Consider the following 17887-nt stretch of genomic DNA (forward strand, 5'->3'; position numbering starts at 1 on the left):
TGAGCTAGTTATAACATTCCCTTCCTGGGATGTGTGAATGCCAGCTTGTATATGTGTGTGTTTCCTAGCTGCTGAAGCTGTTTGCTATTCAAATCTGTTACGGTTTGAGGTATGTGGAATAGAGAGTGTACTTCTGGGGAAATGTGGAATGTTGGAGAAATAAGCTACAGATGTCCTGAATTAACAAGGCTGTGCTTCAGATGCATCTCCCATTGTCCTGCCCCCAACCCCCTAAACTCCAAGGAATCTTAACTGCTGAAATTCTCAAACCAGAACTTCAAGGCAAGTATTAATGTTGCTTTCACACTCAAGTCTGCTACTAAAGGAAGTCTCTGGTGACTACTTAAATCAGCACAAGATAGTCTTTTGCAGCAATGCTTGGCTAATAGATACATGTAAGAACTGGCTCTGGATTAGCTTCTGGGGTGCCCCCTCACTCACTCAAAGACAGCTTTTTAAATATATTTCTTACAGGCTTGGCACAAACATCAGTCAGATCATGGTTTACAGAGCCTAACTGGTTTGATGAGTCTAAATTGACAAACTTTGGTTTGCAACGGGGCAGAACTCAGATTATAAAATGATGGTTTGAATTTAAGCAAGCTGGTTTATATTACGTCTGACTCTGCAGATAGCAAACTAGGCTTGATGTTTTCCACATATTTAGCTCTTTTTGCTTATGTCTTTAGGAGCGTATAGCCTTTCAAGGAGTTGATCTACATGGTCAAGTTGGGACATTTTCTATAGAGGCTTCCTAGGCAGGTGCTATTTGTGGCTAGAATGTTGTACTGGAACCAGAGCCAGCGCTGTCCTGGAACCAACTATCCAGTGCACTTGTTGCAAAGGTCTTATCCACCTAGGGAAGCTTGAAAATGGAAGGAGCTAAATCTCCACTTAAGAAAAATCCTGAATTTTGTATAGTGTGCAACTATCCCTGTTTGACCAGGAATGGTCTTTGTTTTCAGGTACCTGAGCCTAATCAGGTACAGTCTTTATTTTTGCATTTTGGGGGGATTCTTGAAAAACATTTTAACGTAAGTGAATTGCTAGAGGACTTGTTCTTTAGGGTTCATCTGCCTTACCGGGATCTCTAGTAGTTTGGTGTTCTCCAGCTTTGGGTCACCAGATGTTGTGGGATTACAACTCCCATCATCCCTGACCATTGGCTAAGCTGGTTTGGGCTGATGGGAGTTGCAGTCCAGCAATGTGTGGGAACCAGAGTTGAAGAATGCTGAAGTTGTAGGTGCATTGTGTCTAGTGTCAACACATTTGAATGGACACAGTGACACACTGCATTATACAGCCTGCACATTCACATACCGCTGCTGCTGCTGCTTAGTTTAAATTGTTGATAACCTATTGTAAGGTAGTTGTGGTTTTCTAGTGTGTTCAGCTGAAAAAAAACAACACACCATAATAGTTTGGAAGGAAGGCAGTTGCAGATTAAATTAACGTAGCATGCAGAAATCAAAGAAGACTTCAGCAATGAGTAATAACAAGGGCAATTCAGACAATGATGAGTATCTGGGGTGTTACATACACAACTCTTGCTTTATTTCTTTTTTTTTGGGGGGGGGGGGGTGAAATGGAAAGCACATGACCATTGGTGTTTTAGCACACATTCCATTAAACTGTTGTGCACTACTGCAAATGCGTGAAATATTTGTGGAAGCCCATAGCAGTATTTGAAACTTGCTTGGTTGCTTGAAAATATGTTAGGTTCTTGCCACAATCTTTATTAATAGATTTCTCCTCTCTCGTCTCTCTCTTTAAAAAAACCCCAGCAAAATACATAGTTAAAATCTAGAAGCCTGGAAACTACAAAACTCTTATCCTAGAGGAGTTGTGGAATAGTACATGAGATGAATTTATATTGAGCAGAACATCTGATTGACTTGCCTTGGGAACGAGTCTGATACGTTCGTTCTTTTTGCTGAATTTTGCTTTCTTTCCTTAAAACAAAAAACTTTGGCTTTTTAGCGATGTGTGACCAGCTTGGGTTTTGTAAGGAATTGCTGGAATGTATGTCTTTGAGAGGGGTGGGGGATAAAGATCTAAGATGAAACATAGCAACATGACTAATGGGCGATGCATCATCCACTTGGGGTTCTTTTGTGGGAGGGGGAGATATTTCAAGTGCAAAGGTGCTCCCTCCATAGAAAATAAAGCAATAAATCAGAGGTGTATATTTGCCATGCAATTATGAGGGCCGCGAAACGGTTGCAAAAGAGTGCAAATCCTTCATTTCTAATGACATACGTTGATTTGTTTGGCACAACTATTCCCTGCTGCTTTAGTTGTTTACTGTCTGTTCCATGTGTGGCATTAGAGCATGGGTCGTCAAACTAAGGGCCGCGGGCCGGATCAGGCCCAATTGCCTTCTAGATCCGGCACACTCTGCGTGGATCACCAGCACACATGTTCTTTCCCTCTCCCTCCCTCTCCCTCATACGGCGGCACTTTTCTCCTCAGGGATGGGGCAATCTTGTCCCACGCCACGTGCCGTTGATGACGGGAGTTGGCTCGCCCACCTGCCCGCCTCAGCAGGGCGGTGCTGTAAAGTGGTCATGTGACGCTGGCTGTCGACTGCTACTGCGTTTTCCTATGGCTCCTCCTCCCTCTCCTTCAGTCTGCCCTTCCTTCCTTCTCCGCGCCCCTTTTCCGTGCCACTTCCTCGCGCGCTTTCTTCACCGCCGGCCTTCCTGCCTCCCTCTTTCATTTCTCCCATGGCGTTCAGGCGGGTTGTTGCGGCAGCTGTGGCCGCTGCTTGCGGGTTGGCGGCTCTGTCTTCTTCTCCGCGGTGCCTCTCAGGAAGCAGCAGCAGCAGGTGGTGGGTAAAAGCTCCAACGAAACCCCAGTTCCCCTACGTCTGTTCACGGCTCCTCTGCCGGGGCTGCTGCTTCTGTCTTTGCTGGCCAACGCAGCCTCTTGCCCCGCCACGGCGCCTGGCTGGCTGGAGAAGCCCAACTGCGGCTATTGGGACGACAACTGGGACAGGTAAAGCGAAGCATCTTCAGGCGTCTTTATGGGCGGGTGAAAATCGTTCACCCCCCCATATATAGTCCGGCCCTCCACAAGGTCTGAGGGTCAGTGGACCGGCCCCCTGCTGAAAAGGTTTGCGGACCCCTGCATTAGAGCCACTGGGACTTGCAGTAGCAGAACAGGCTATTCCTCTCCTCTCTCCTCTCACCCGAAGCCCCCTGTTCACCCTCAAAATCAGCTCCAGAGGGTTCACAGACCCCCCCCAGATAAGATTTTGGGGGTTCAAAGAGGCAGTGGAGGAAACAAACATGATTGTGCTGGTCCCGGGGGGAAGGTTACTGTTGGCATGGTCAAAGTCCGGTCCTGGGTCAAGAGTCTGGAAACAGTTCACAAAGAGCAAAGCGGGGTCTGAAGCAGGAAGCCAGGCGGGGTCGGGAACTCTGGAAGGACAGGTCTGGGTATGGGCAGAAGCAGGTATCCAATGACGTTGCTCCCACAACCTGGGACCGGGCTGACTGGCCTTTATCTTCTCTGAGGCCAGGGGCGGTCCCGGCCCCCAGGAGACCCGCCTCTCCTGGCCTTAAGGCGAGCACTCCTCCTGGGAGAAACCAGTTCCCTCCGCCTCTCTGCCCTGAGCCTCTGCAGCTCAGGAGAGGCTGGAGGGTTACTGGACCCAGGGGGAGACTCACCTTCCCCTGACAGGGCTGGGAGAGGCGCACCTGTAGGCACTGTGTCCTCAATCACCTCCGGAGCCAGAGTGGATTCACCTGGTGCCTGCTCCTGAGGATCCGGCACAGGTGCAGGCTCTTCAGATCCGAGGCCCTGCCCCAGCTCATCCGGCCCTGGAGGCGGGGACTCCTGTGCAGGCTGGGGTTCCTCTGGTTCAGCCTCTGAATCGGATTCCCAGGCCATCACAGTGATGCTGTGCAAGTAAAACTCTGCTGGTTCTGCTTTGGTTACAACCCACAGTGCTTAGTACAGCCTTCCAGCAACCTGGTATGCGCCCCACCCCAGATGCATTGGACTGCAGCTCTCATTGTCTTTGGTTGTTGGTCATACTGACGATCATCCCTGACTACTGGGGGGCTGATGGAGTTGCATCCCAATCCATCTGGATGGCGCCGGGTTGTAAAAAGCTGGTGGAGTATATTAGTCTACTATTGTAACACAAACTCAAGAGCGAAGCAAGGACAGCAGTACGTCACTTGTTTGCATTAAGCTAAAAATTAGCATGGCTTAACATTGCGTTCAAACCAGACGGTGGTTTAATTCATGTTTAATTTGCTGTGTAAAATTGATTTTTGTGTTTAATAAAGAGAGAAGAGAGAGAAGGCCTGCCCCAGTGTTCCGACTAATAGGGATTGTGATGGTCAAACTTCTGTTGACAGGGAAATGTTGGAGGTTTCTTTTCATTGATGGCCCTTTACTTCACATCCAGCTGTTACTTTGAAACTTGAATGACATTCGGATGAAGGTATTTTTGTGTGCTCGATTCAGTTGACAACCATGCTTCGAAACTCTTTATGTGATGACAGAAGCTAGCGCCCACCTAATTGCTGGCAGTGGAGAGAGCTCGGAAGCGCCAGGGGCAGGCTCCGATGGGATGAATCATCCGAGCATCCAGACAGGTTTCCACAAAAGGAAGCTAGTTTTTTTGGGGGGGGCAGTGGTACAGTTGCCAGGTGCTGCCTGTTGAAAGGTGACTTAAGGCAGTGGTTTCCAAATCCTGGAACTCCTCTGCAGTTGAATCAGGTGTCTCTGCAAGATCAGTAAGGCAAGCGTCTCTTCTCAGATGGTGTCCCTTGTTGACAATCTTTTCCTGCGATGCACAGCTGCAAGGCATGGTTGGGCACATTTATTTTGTCTAAGGGGGTTGGCTGTCGCCTCCTCTGAACTGAGAGCGTACTCTAGTACATGCTCTGAAATCCTCTGGCACGCACATTGATTCCTAGGCGGGGGGGGGGGAGGCCCTCTAAAGGCAGGAAGACCAAAAACCACGGGGTTATGATATATAGTCCCATTCTCTATCTTCCATTGTTTGCCAGCCTTGCGCTTGTCTGATAACCTCTTTTTGTTGTTGTTCAAAAGACTTTTAAAAAGGCTGTGTATATGAGAAATAAGCTGATTTTAAAAGCAGGGAAAGTGTTTAAAGTTTATGGGCGAGCGAAGGGCTCAAATGTTGCTAGTAGCATTAATCTTATATTAGGGGGAAGTGGTGAAGAGTATAGAGCAGGCATAGGGAAACTCCGGCCCTCCAGATGTTTGGGACTACAATTCCCATCACCCCTAGCTAACAGGACCAGTGGTCAGGGATGGTGGGAATTGTAGTCCCAAACATCTGGAGGGCTGGAGTTTGCCTATGCCTGGTATTGAGGGTTGTATGCAACAGTAGTCCTACCCAGAGTAGATCCATTGAAAAGAATAGGTAAGGCCCTTTCCCCCTGTGTCGCAGGGCCTGGTTGAAAATCCAACTCAAGCTGCTATTTGCCCTGGGGTGGGTATTTTAGTAGGATTGTGGCAGGCGAATCCAGCCCTTGCTGTCTGGATTGGGGGAGCCCATGCCTGCTATTTGAAACACACACGCTTAAATGTGACCCTGCATTTAATGTAATGTACTTTGTTTTCTTTAGCTTATTTGTTTTAGAATATTTATGTCCTGCTTTATAGCAACAGGAGACTCTCAATAGGTAAAATGCAAGGATCCAAAACGATATCATGATATACATATATGGAACAACAAATACAAACTTTTGTTAACACAGCGAGAAACAATATTAGGCTGAGAAGATCGCACATGGGTGAAGGGAAGTAACAGGAACAGGGGGGGGGGAGGTATAGGGCAGCATTTGGAAAATTGTTAAAGATATATATGTGATTTAAGAGGTTAAGAACAAGGAGATAAAAGAAGGAGATTAACATGCATGAAAAGCAAAGTCATGTCCTTGTTTGTATTATGGGTTATTTTGGTTGTAAAATCCTCTGATGTAAAGAGTGTACAATTTTTAAAAAACAATAAAAATTTAAAACTTCAAAGTGTTGTGCAAAAGGTTTTCGAACCAAGATCAGATCCTGATCTGGGAGAGGAACAGAAATGACATGGTGCCCATGTAGAGTGTTTCATGCTCCCATCCTTGATTCCAAGGGAGTGAAGATGAGCTATTGGATTTCACAGTGGTCCGTGATGGAGGCAAGGCTTCCCTTGCTGGCAGTTGCCAGGCAACAGGTTGCACTGAAATCTTCTGCGATGAGGGAGTTGGGCTGCCTAGCTGGTTCATGCTCAACCTGTGATGGGAGCCATGTTAGTTGGTCCTGAACAAAATAAGGAAGTAAGGAAGGTCGCTATAGCCAGAGAGAGAAGCTATAAGCTGTTTGCTTTCTTGCAGTACAGACATCAGCCAAGACAAGAGCATGAGTAATTATTGTGCTGAACCTTAGGAACACAGAGGCTTGAACTCTGTAGTGGTTATAACTAATATTAAACGCTGGTAAAATGACAACGAGGCAGCCAGCACCTATGTTGAAAATACGGAGAATTCAATTAATCTTCGCTGCATTTTTCAGGTGGATTAGAATTTACAGTCTACTCTGTGGTGAAGGCTAAGAGTGAATGAAAATAAAATTAGAACACTAATGTGAAGAATGGGTTGTGCCTCAAAGTTTGCCAGCTTACGATATAAGCGTTGTAAATAACTGAACACAGATATTTTACAGTGTGGATTTTCCTCCATTGTGGGATGGGAGATGCACTCTGTGGGCCAAGCTTTCCTGTGATTGCCAAGGGAAGAGAGACAATGAAGAGTTGTATACTCAACAGTGAATGCAACTGGCAAACCAAACAACGCCTTGGATATTTCCACATCAGTTCATGATTTATTTTTTTTAGTGTGGTGGTTTGAGTGTTGGACTAGGACCTAGGAGGGCAGGGTTCAAATCACCACACAGCCACGAAGCTCACTGGGCTGGTCACTAACCTACTTCACAAGGTTGTTGGGATTAAATGACTAATAATAATAATAATAATAATAATAATAATAATTTATTTATATCCCCCCTCCCCAGCCGAAGCCGGGCTCAGAGCAGCTAACAACAGTACGATGATACAGCATTCTAAAATCAGTTCATTCTAAAATCAGTTCAAATCAGATTAATGGCAACCATTGGGCTAGAATTCTGTGGTGATTGCCAGAGGAGGGGTCAGGCTGTGCCCTGGCCAAAGGCCTGGTGGAACAGCTCTGTCTTGCAGGCCCTGCGGAAAGATGTCAACAAAGCATGCGACAAAGCATTCCACCAGATTGGAGCCACAGCCGAAAAAGCCCTGGCTCTGGTTGAGGCCAGCCTAACCTCTCTGTGGCCCGGGACCTCCAAGATGTTTTTGTTTGAGGACCGTAAGGTCCTCCGCGGGGCATACCAGGAGAGGCGGTCCCATGGGTACGAGGGTCCTAGGCCGTATAGGGCTTTAAAGGTTAAAACCAGCACCTTACAGCTGATCCTGTACTCCACCTGGAGCCAGTGCAGCTGGTATAGCACCGGGTGAATGTGATCCCACAGTGAGGACCCCATAAGGAGTCTCACCGCAGCATTCTGCACCCGCTGGAGTTTCTGGATCAGTCTCAAGGGCAGCCCCAGAACCATGTACGTCACCTAGAGCTCCTTGGAGGAAAGGTGGGAAATAAATAAACAATCTAATGCACAGGTTTTTGCATGTAATTTTGCCTAATGTACACATTTTTTTTATTTTTTGCAAGGCAATTCCTCCAAATACATTGCATTTTCATTTGCTTTCACTAGCACATTCATTTTTGTGGTGTTTCCCTTAACGCAAGCAATTTTTGTACATTTTTGAGGGGAGGCCAGAGAGCCACACCATACAATTTGGAGCCGTGGCAAAGTGGCAACTTGTTTTTCAGTTCACATACTGTTTTTGGAAAGCACAAACTGCATGAACTGAGTCGGATCTGTCCCTTGTGCCGAGGCAGCATTTTACTATTAGCTAAGCTAACAATTGCTTTTCTGGGGGAGCTTTTTAACTAATAGCAATGAGCTGTGTAGCATAAGCCATCTTTTGAAGAAAGCCTTGAAAGTAGAAAAGAGGGAGAGCACAAGAGGTCGAGTAAATCCAGTGCTTCCGTTTCTTTCATTTTCTTTTTTTTTTAATCTTGTTTTGATCTCAATCACCCTGTTGTTGATGCCCTACATAAGGAGAAAGTTGTTGCGGGGTGGGTGTGAGTGTGTTTTAAGAGCTTTGGCTGCTTTAAAAAGGGAGGGCAGCGCATCTCAGTTTGTGTTATAGCTGCAAAGTATAGGATAGGTTATAAATAGCTGAATAAAGAACAATTTCTGCTTGTTAGACTTTGTGTACCAGATGCCAATTTATACACCGGCAGCTTAAATTCCCAACGCATTACATTTAGTTTTAATGAGGTTGTACCCAGCCTGCTTTCGGTTTGCAAGGGCCTATTGGTGTGTCTCCCCTGTTCTCGGACAAAATGAAATTCTGGGAAATGGTTGCTCATCTGCTGTGCAAACACTCCATACTCTGATTATATATTTGTGTATGTGAGTGCATACATGTATGTGTGTGTGCTTATCTATATGATTTCCTACAGAATTGTGTGCGTGTGTATTATTTTTTATCTGAAACGGGAAAGAGCAGGGGAAAGAGAATCCTGCATAAAAGGGACAAGACAATTCTGAAAGCTTGGATAGAATTAAAATCTTGACTACAGATGTACTTCATTTGTCGCTGGAGAACTGCTTCTCCTCCACCACCATTGTAAATAATAAGTGAATCGCTTGAGTGAAATACTGCCTGATATGATCTCATCCTGACGTCCAGCCTAATAATCCCAGAGCAGTTTGAGGAATTGCCTTTCTGTGCTGGCAGGAAGGGCTGAAGGATGTAGAGAGTGAGCCATCTAATGGCAGCTCAGCAATTCTTCCTTTGCTACTTTATAAAAGAAAAAGGGGAAGGTGTGTAGAGGGGGGGAGATCCTTAAAACTGTTGCCTTGTCCAATTTCCTCCTCAGTCCACTCGAGTTTGACATGCTACTAGCAGCATCTGCTAGCTTATTTCTAAAACTCCGTATCAAGAAAGGAAACTAAATGCCATAAATGCCTTCCTTGCTTGGAAGCCAGTTCATCTCTTAGCGTCAAGGGCTCTGGTAACAGCTGAAGGAAGCGAATCACGCAGACCTTGAGGTAGAGATAGATGCATCTTGTCAACTTTGTTTCTCATTTTCCCAACCTTAAGTTCAGTTGGTCCCATTCCCTCAATGGTTGGTTGGTTGGTTGGTTGGTTGGTTGAACTCATGCCTGCTGTATATCCACATTACCCACCTTTTGGCATTAGTGGCCTTATGCCAAATCTACTTTTGGGAGAAAAGTTGTTTAGGCCAGCTGCTTTGTAATCTGGTTTAGTCAATTTCACAGTACCATTGTCTTGGATAAAACTTGGGAGAAAGTTAGGAATATTGAACCCCAGACCATTAGGTCCAGTCGTGACCGACTCTGGGGTTGCAGCGCTCATCTTGCTTTATTGGCTGAGGGAGCCGGCGTACAGCTTCCAGGTCATGTGGCCAGCATGACTAAGCCACTTCTGGCGAACCAGAGCAGCGCACGGAAACGCCATTTACCTTCCCGCTGGAGTGGTATCTATCTACTTGCACTTTGATGTGCTTTCGAGCTGCTAGCAGGGACCGAGCAACGGGAGCTCACCCTATCGCAGGGATTCAAACTGCCGAACTTCTGATCAGCAAGCCCTAGGCACTGTAGTTTAACCCACAGCGCCACCCGCGTCCCTCCTTCCTCATTACAAGCATTCCAATGGTCATTCTGGCTCTGGCTCTTGGTCTCTCTGCCTTCCTTCATCATCCCCAGTTGGTCCATCTCACTCTGTTTTGTCTGCCCCAGCCTGCCTCAAGCCTGGTGCCCTCCAGATGTTTTCAACTGCAACTCCCATGTGCACCAGGCAACATGGTCATGCTGACCGCAATTGATGGGAGTTATAGCCCAAAGCATATGAAAGGCACCAGGTGAGGAAGAGTGGTCTAATCTGACAAGAAGTGGGTCTCCAGGTCCCAAGAATTTTTCCCAGCCCTACCTGGGAAATAAATAAAACTTAATGGGTTTTGGCATGCAAAGCATGAACTCTCCTACTAAGCTACGTCCCATTTCTGTTCTTAACCTATATTGCAATTTCCCCATAGCGTTCATGCTGTGGATTGACAGCTTAAAATCCAACATTCTCCTATTCTATTCTTTTCCTCTCCTCTAACTCTTGCACTGTTTCTCATTTTTTCTTTTGCAAGAGCAGAACTCTTGTTGTTTCCCTTTTAACTAGGGATGTGCCTGTGTGATTCAGGATGTGGCTCTGGCCTGGGGCTTCTCTACTGTCCCCTGCTCATAACATACAGAAGTGAAACACAAGATGAGACCATGCCATGTGTTCACCTGCCCCTCCTGGTGAGGAAAGGGTGGAACAAGCAGTGTATCAATGCTATTTTGGGTTGCTGGCCTGCATGTTATGTAACATTTCTCATTGTGGTCCCAGCCCGCATGGCCAGTGGTCAGTGAATTGTTATCTGGCAAAATCTAGAGGGGTGTAGGGTCCATGTCTTCCCCACCATATTTGAGCTCGATAAATATTGGAGAGCAATTTGATTTCTCAACACAGGGCTTTTTGTTAGAAAACTGATAGCTTGTTTGCTCTGATATCCAAGTACTGCACACTTAGAGGTGTATACAACATTAGTCATTTTCGGAGTGGATGCACTGAAAGGAAAGGAAATTACTATCTTAGATCCTTTAATTACAGTCTGAGTAAATGCCATGACCCCTGGATCCAGGAGTAATTTGGACACAAAGTTGAAGGCTGCAGAGGAACTAGATGGGGAGCTAGTCTGGGTCAGGTATCAGAGCTGACTGCAGAAGACAGGGAGGCTGTTGGGCTTGAGACGGTTGGACAAGAATTCCCAGAGGAACCTCCCAGGCCCAGAGGAACCTCCCAGGTCCCATCAAGGCCTATTGGGACCCGGGACTCTCATAGACAACTTTCCTTGAAGAACCAAATGTATCTCACTGCACATCACCGGCCCAGCAGTGCTAGAAGTCCACCAGGAGGGGAGGCTATGGAACAAAGGAGACTTGTCCATCTTCAGTCCAGAGGGTTGCTTCTTTAAGGCTCTAAAGTTATTTGGACTCAAGGAGGTGGAGCCTAGAGGAGGTTGTCTCCAGACACAAGAGGCCCAGGCTGCTCCCAGTCTTAATCAGAGCAAGTTGCTCACTTGCACCCATCAGTGGTCCAGTAGCCATGCCTCCAATCTTGCCCCTTTCCACGCAGGTTCTGCAACAGACCAGAACACGACGGTAGAACTTAAGTTGGACAAAACCCAAACTGAATTAAGCTTTTGTTCATTGGGGACTGACAAGTTGCGTATTTTGTGCTGTGAACTTGTACATATGCACAATTGTAGTGTTGGATGGTGTGCTGTTGCCGTGAAGATTGAGTTTTGCCTTCAACACGTAGGTGTATGCTGAACTGTGCTGTACCCTGGGGGCTTCATTACATTCCACGCTTTGATTCATATTTTCAGCATCTGTGAAAAAAATTTAAAACGTAATTGGGCTTTGTGTACCACTTTCCCGGTAGAATAAAAGCAGCAATGATGTGGATGGGAAATAACTAAGATGAAGTGGGGTGCGGGAAAGCTGTTTTGTGATGGCTAGATGTGAACTCACTCTTGAAATGTCCTGTGGCTTGTTGCTGAAACAAATGTGTATGAAGAAGTAAAAAAAGAGAGGAAAAAACCAATCTCAAATTGCTGTTGACTCATCAGGGCAGACATGAGTGGGGTCAGTGTAAGTCCTGACTACTGTGGTTCGGATGCATATCTGAGCTCGCCAGGTTCTCATCCAAGACAGGGTGGCGTTGTTCAGAATTGAATCAAATGTGGGAGGAAGTGCTGGAAAGCTCTATTGTATTTCCCTTTGTTCAAAGTACGCGCGCGCACACACACAGAGAGACTTGGATCCAGAAAAGCACAAGTAGAGTTTGAAGGCACATAGCAAGACTTCCTTGCACCCTTGGTTCTGCAGCTCCTTATGCCTCTGGGGGAAAGAATCAGCAAAAATTGGCACACTTTGGTACACATGAGCAGTGGCTCTCTGAATATTGTCCCCAGATAACAAGCTTTTGCTTTGTTTTCGAACAACTCAAGAGGTTGTATCCAGTGTTGCGACAATTAAAAGCAACTTACTAGGTTGCTGGTTCTGCTGGTGAAGTGTTTTGCACCAGTGGGTTGTTGTTGTGCAAGGGAATGCATAAGCAGCATGCTGGTAACTTTGTTGCACAATAGAATGCACAGTGGGTTTCTGCTAGTGCAACTGTTGCATTGCATTCCTCTGTTATGCAGCATGAAAACTCCTGTTGGATACAGTGGTGCCTCGCAAGACGAAATTAATCCGTTCCGCGATTCTCTTTGTCTAGCGGTTTTTTCGTCTTGCAAAGCAAGCCCATTGACAGCTTAGCGGATTAGCGCTATTAGCGGTCCAGCGGCTTTTAGCGGAACAGCTGATAAGCGGCTTAGTGCTTAGGGAAAGGGCGGAAAAAAGCGGGGCGTGGGGGCGAAACGTGGGAACTCGCAAGATTTTTTCATCTTGCAAAGCAACCCCATAGAGAAATTCGTTTTGCGAAGCGCCTCCAAAACGGAAAACCCTTTCGTCTAGCAGGTTTTCCGTCTTGCGAGGCGTTCGTCTTGCGGGGCACCACTGTACAGATCTTTGTTTCCTTTTCCCTTTTGTAGCTCCTTGTAAAAAAATTCCTTTCTTTTCTTTCTTTGTAGTTTGTGGGGGGGGCTGTTCCTTTTTATTTTCCTCTTTAAACAGCCTTTTAAATAGTGACTTGATTCTTATTATTTTAAATAAGTAATTGACTGATCCCTGAACTGAGCGGGGGCGGGGGGGGGGCGGGGATGTCTCACTGTGGGGCGGGTTGCACGGAATTTAAACTTAATCAAAGATATGAGTTGCCATTTTGCAAGGAAAACTCTTTCCCCCCACCCTATTTTTATCTTTTAGCACCACCAAAGGAGATGTAATTTGGTATTACGGAAACAAAGGCGGCCCAGAACCTGTCTTCTTAAATCCCGGTGGGTTATATCAAAAACTGTTGGAATGTTGGTTTATGTTACAGCAGTGGCATGCGTTTGTGTGTGTGTTGTGTGTGTGCTTGCATAGTCTTTCTCCTGAAAAGTTGAATCCCATGAAAGAGAGCTGCTGGATCTTTGTAAGAGGAGTCTCATTCAACAGTGCATTTCTGTTTGGAGGTGCATTGGCTACATGTGGAGTAAACTGGCTTTATAAATATCTCAAATAATATTTTGTTTAAAATACCGATGAGTAGGGTGCTTAACTAAAACATGGAAGGCTGTAGCCTGAGGGCTTGTTCTAATAATTACTTTGCCTACAGCAGCTTGCAGGGGAATTCAGGAGTCAGGCAGTGCTGAGGCATATTGCTGATGTAGTATATCATTTTGGAGGATCTTCTTTCAACATAACTTAGAACTAGATACTTCTAGTGCTGGAAGGGACCTTGGACGTCTATCTAGTCAAGGGATGGGGAATCTCCAGTCCATGGGCCAATCTTGGCTCAGGACGGGGCGGGGAGACCTGTTTGGCCTGCAAAAACCCACACCCACCTGTCAATCGGCAACATCACTGGGGCAGGGTTTGGCACTGGCAAAGCTGCAGCGAGCAGGATTGAACCTTCTGCCCATCAGCTGATGAGCTGGAGAGTTTAGTCCTGCTGGGTGCTGATTTGCCTGTGCGTTCCCTGCAGGGAACATGCTGGTGAAGCAGAACCTCACTGCCATGCATCGACCTCCCATAGCTCAGTTGGTTGGAACATGGTGCCAATAATGCCAAGGTTGCAAGCTTGATTCCCATATGGGACAGCTGCATATTCCTGCATTGCCAGGGGTTGGACTAAATGATCCTCACGGTCCCTTCCAACTCTACAATTCCATGATCCATGACTTGGGGCTTTATGTCAGGTTGACTGGTGGGATTGACTCTTGTCAGCATGTCAAGGCCAGCCTGAAGGGTGGAAACTGATAAAGATCTGGCCCAGAAGGTTCCCCACCCCTGATCTCATCCATACCCCACCCCATTCAATGCAGAATCTACAGTGCAAGATGCAGAGTCCAGCATCTCTGACAAGTCCCCAGAGAAAAGTGAACCAACCACCGTTTAAGACAGTGATGGCCAAACTTGGCCTTCCAGCTGTTTTGGGACTACAGTTCTGATCATCCCTGACTACTGGTCCTGCTAGCTAGGGATGATGGGACTTGTGGTCCCAAAACAGCTGGAGGGCCAAGTTTGGCATCACTGGTTTAAGACCATCTGTCAAGCAGCTCTCACTATTAGGAAATTTCTCCTCCTGCCCAGCCAGAATCTGCTTCCTTGCCATTTCCACCCCTTGGTTCTAGACCTGCCCTCTGGAGCAACAGAGACGAAGTCTGCTCCATCTTCTAAACAACAAACCTATAAGCTCTTTCCGCATGTTCATATCCCACCATCCCTCACTTGCATTGCACGAAGCTGTTATTTTTTTAAAAAACAACAACAACATGCTACTTAACTAAACGTAATACATAAAATGTTAAAATGGATTGAAGCCAAACTTCAATTGGGAATGTCTTCTGGAATTGGGGCTCCTCCAGTAGGTGCAGAAGTTCAACAGGGATGGGGCTGTCTGACCTCAACAGGAAGAGAGTTCCACAAATATGGGCTCATAATACTGAATGCACAGCTCCTGCTGGATACAAACTGTTCATCCGTGCCATGAAGGACCGCTTATGAGAGACTCTCCCCAAGACCTTAGTGATCAGACAGGGATATAAAAGTATAAGCAGAGCATTAGAATGTTTATAGGCAAATAAAATGGGGACACTGGCCACACCTGCATGCAGTGGAAAGCGAAAAAAAATCCGGGCATAATAAGCCAGGATATGCATGAGTTGTATTCAGGGGCCCACAGCTGATTCGCAGCCGCTTTGCTCGGCAGTTAACCATAGTTAACTGCGTGCAAGTCCAGAAACTATGGTTAATGACTTCGGAACAAGCCAGAGTGTGAAGCCAGCTTCAAGGCATAGCTTTGTATCCTGGTTTCTTTTGAAGCTTGACATTTACTATTTCATTACTTTTATACACCATTTGAGAATAAAACAATAATCACAGGGAGGGAGGGACGGACGGGCTGCAAAGGAGCATGGCATCTCTGTAACTGGCATCACAAAGGAACCTGGCATCACTCATAAGGTAAAGGTAAAGTGATCCCTGACCATTAGGTCCAGTCGTGACCAACTCTGGGGTTGTGGCGCTCATCTCATTTTACTGGCCAAGGGAGTCGGCATACAGCTTCTGGGTCATGTGGCCAGCATGACTAAGCAGCTTCTCGCGAACCAGAGCAGCACACAGAAACACCGTTTACCTTCCTGCCAGAGTGGTACCTATTTATCTACGTGCACTTTGACATGTTTTCGAACTGCTAGGTTGGCAGGAGCTGGGTCCGAGCAACAGGAGCTCACCCTGTCACAGGGATTTGAACAGCCGACCTTCTGATCGGCAAGCCCTAGGCTCTGTGGTTTAACCCACAGTGCCACCTGTGTCCCTGGCATCACTCATATCCTGGCTTATTAAGGTAGTAATTTTGACTTCGAACTACATTCATGGCCACTGTGTGACTTTTTTGGTAGAGGAAGAGCCACCTTAATTTTGGAGCTGTTGTCCTTTTTGTCTTCCACTCTTGTACAGTGGTTCCAACCCTACCCCTTCTAGCCAGGCTGTTGCATGAATTTTCAGAATGGAAGCAACCTAGTCATTGACTTGAAAGGCTGCGCATAGCTCAGTGTCAGAGCACGTGCTTTTCATGTGGAAGGTCCCAGGTTCAGTCTCTGCATCAGCCTGAGACCTCAATGAGAGCCCCCAGCAGTGTGAGAAGGAGGCGCAGTACAAGGCGGCTACATAAGTCCACAAGTTAAAAATAAATCCAGGGAGAGCAAGGGGATTCAAGCCCTGTCTTTTCCCTTTAATTAAAAGTGGGGTGTTGAGAATTCTCAGCGCATCTGACTTTGTTTTTGCATGCCTTAATGCCACATTAAGAGATCAGTGATCACTTATTCACACCGTGCCACAAAGCTGTAATGCAAGAATTGGGTACCCAGAGGTACTGCCGCTGACATCCCTGATCTTTCTGCATCAACGACGAGTTCATTCTCTGCTAAATGTGGCCTCCACGGGGAGAGTAGCTGATGTTGGAGGGTTGCGGGATAGATCATTATATTACACAGCTAGTGCTTATTCTTCTGGATTATGGCCAGCAAATGTAGGGCAGTGCTAGAGAGAGAGAGAGAGAGAGAGAGAGAGAGAGAGAGAGAGAGATCTGCTGTCAACCAGTGTTGCTGCGCACCGTTAAGGACCCTATTTGAGAGATGTGCCGTATGTGTTTAAAAGGGGATAAAGTGCCTTTCATTAAGCCATTAATGCAGTGCTTTCGGCGTGCCAATGCCTTGCAATCTTTCGTCTGAAGAAAGTGAGATCCAGTCCGCTGTCATCATTGTGTAAGAACATAGGAAGCTGCCTTAAACCAAGTCACACTGAGAGGTCTGCTAGTTCTGTACTACACTGAATAGCAAGGGCTTTCCATGGTTTCGGACAGGGAGTCTTCGGACAGGGATGCCAGCGATTGAACCTGAGACATTCTGCAATCCACAATCTACCACTGAGATGCCGCTTCCCCCCGGTATCCTGCATCCTATCCCTGGGGAGAAGCCAGAAAGTTAGGGAACTTTGGAGTTGTATCCTACCAAGTTACACTCAAAGTAGGCCCATTGAAATCAATGAACCTAAATCAACCATGTCCATCAATTCCAGTGGAGCATGAGACTCTTCATCTCAGCGTTGTGGGATCAAGCTCCATGCTGGGCAAAAGATTCCAGCTTTGCAGGGGGTTGGACTATCGTGGTCCCAACTCTACAATTCTTTGGTTTTATGGGTCTACTTTGAGTAGGACTGGCTTTGGATACAAGCTTTTTTCTTTAAGTTACGAGCAGAAACTGCCACAAATGTTGACAGGAACAACTACAGCAGCATAAAACCAACCGGCACGTTCAACAGCGTTGATGTTGCCCTAAACTAGGGTTAGCCAACGTGGTGCCCTCCAGAACCACAATTCCCATCATCCTTGTCTATTATTGGTCTTGTTGCCTGGGATAGGTAGGAGTCCAACAACATCTGGAGGGTACCACATTGACTACCATGCCCTAAATGTATACATTTCATTCACTCTTCTTGTAAATAATATTCTTTATTATTACTAAGATGCTGTTGATTATATAATGTTTTTCCATGTATGCACTTCAGGGCTACATAGATTGTCCTCCCCCCGAGCCACTTTTTATTCCAGGCCTGTGAGATATTTTAGAATGAGCGAGTGTAACTTAAATTTGCTCACTTGGCACGATGGCAAAACTTGCAGAGGAGTTTACGATTATTGTCGTTATTATTTATTACAGATAACCCCCCATTTATGCATGTTCAAAATGTATGTGACCATGCAAGCACGCATCGGCCCGAACCTGGAATTGACCTAAAAATGCCATAAAAAGGGGCGGGGGCAAGAGAGGGTGTTTTGGGGCTTTTTCAAATATACATGATTTCATATATGCGTACAGTGCCTCGGAATGTAACCCCCATGGAAATGGGGAACTGTCTGTAAATTTGCATGCCACCCTTCATCCGTAGAACTCGGGGCATTGCACAACATAAAAATGCAATCTACAAAAAACACAAAATACATAATAAAAACAAAAACAAACCAATGATCCCCACCCCCCACAGCACATTAAAA

The 17887-nt window shown here is 46.2% G+C and overlaps 1 protein-coding gene across 3 annotated transcripts in view; it reads left to right on the forward strand.

The window, feature by feature from the left end:
* TANGO2 (transport and golgi organization 2 homolog) overlaps window positions 1–17887 on the forward strand; it is a gene marked incomplete at its 5' end in the record, with an annotated part of 94663 nt that overhangs the window by 62542 nt on the left and 14234 nt on the right. For all 3 annotated transcript variants that reach the window (XM_081842836.1, XM_081842838.1, XM_081842837.1), the window contains one exon: window positions 13057–13127. In XM_081842836.1, the coding sequence (XP_081698962.1) occupies window positions 13057–13127 (71 nt within the window). The remainder of the gene's footprint in view (window positions 1–13056; window positions 13128–17887) is intronic.

Source organism: Podarcis erhardii (genome assembly GCF_964252035.2).
Source record: "Podarcis erhardii genome assembly, chromosome: 15".
Classification (NCBI taxonomy): domain Eukaryota; kingdom Metazoa; phylum Chordata; class Lepidosauria; order Squamata; family Lacertidae; genus Podarcis; species Podarcis erhardii.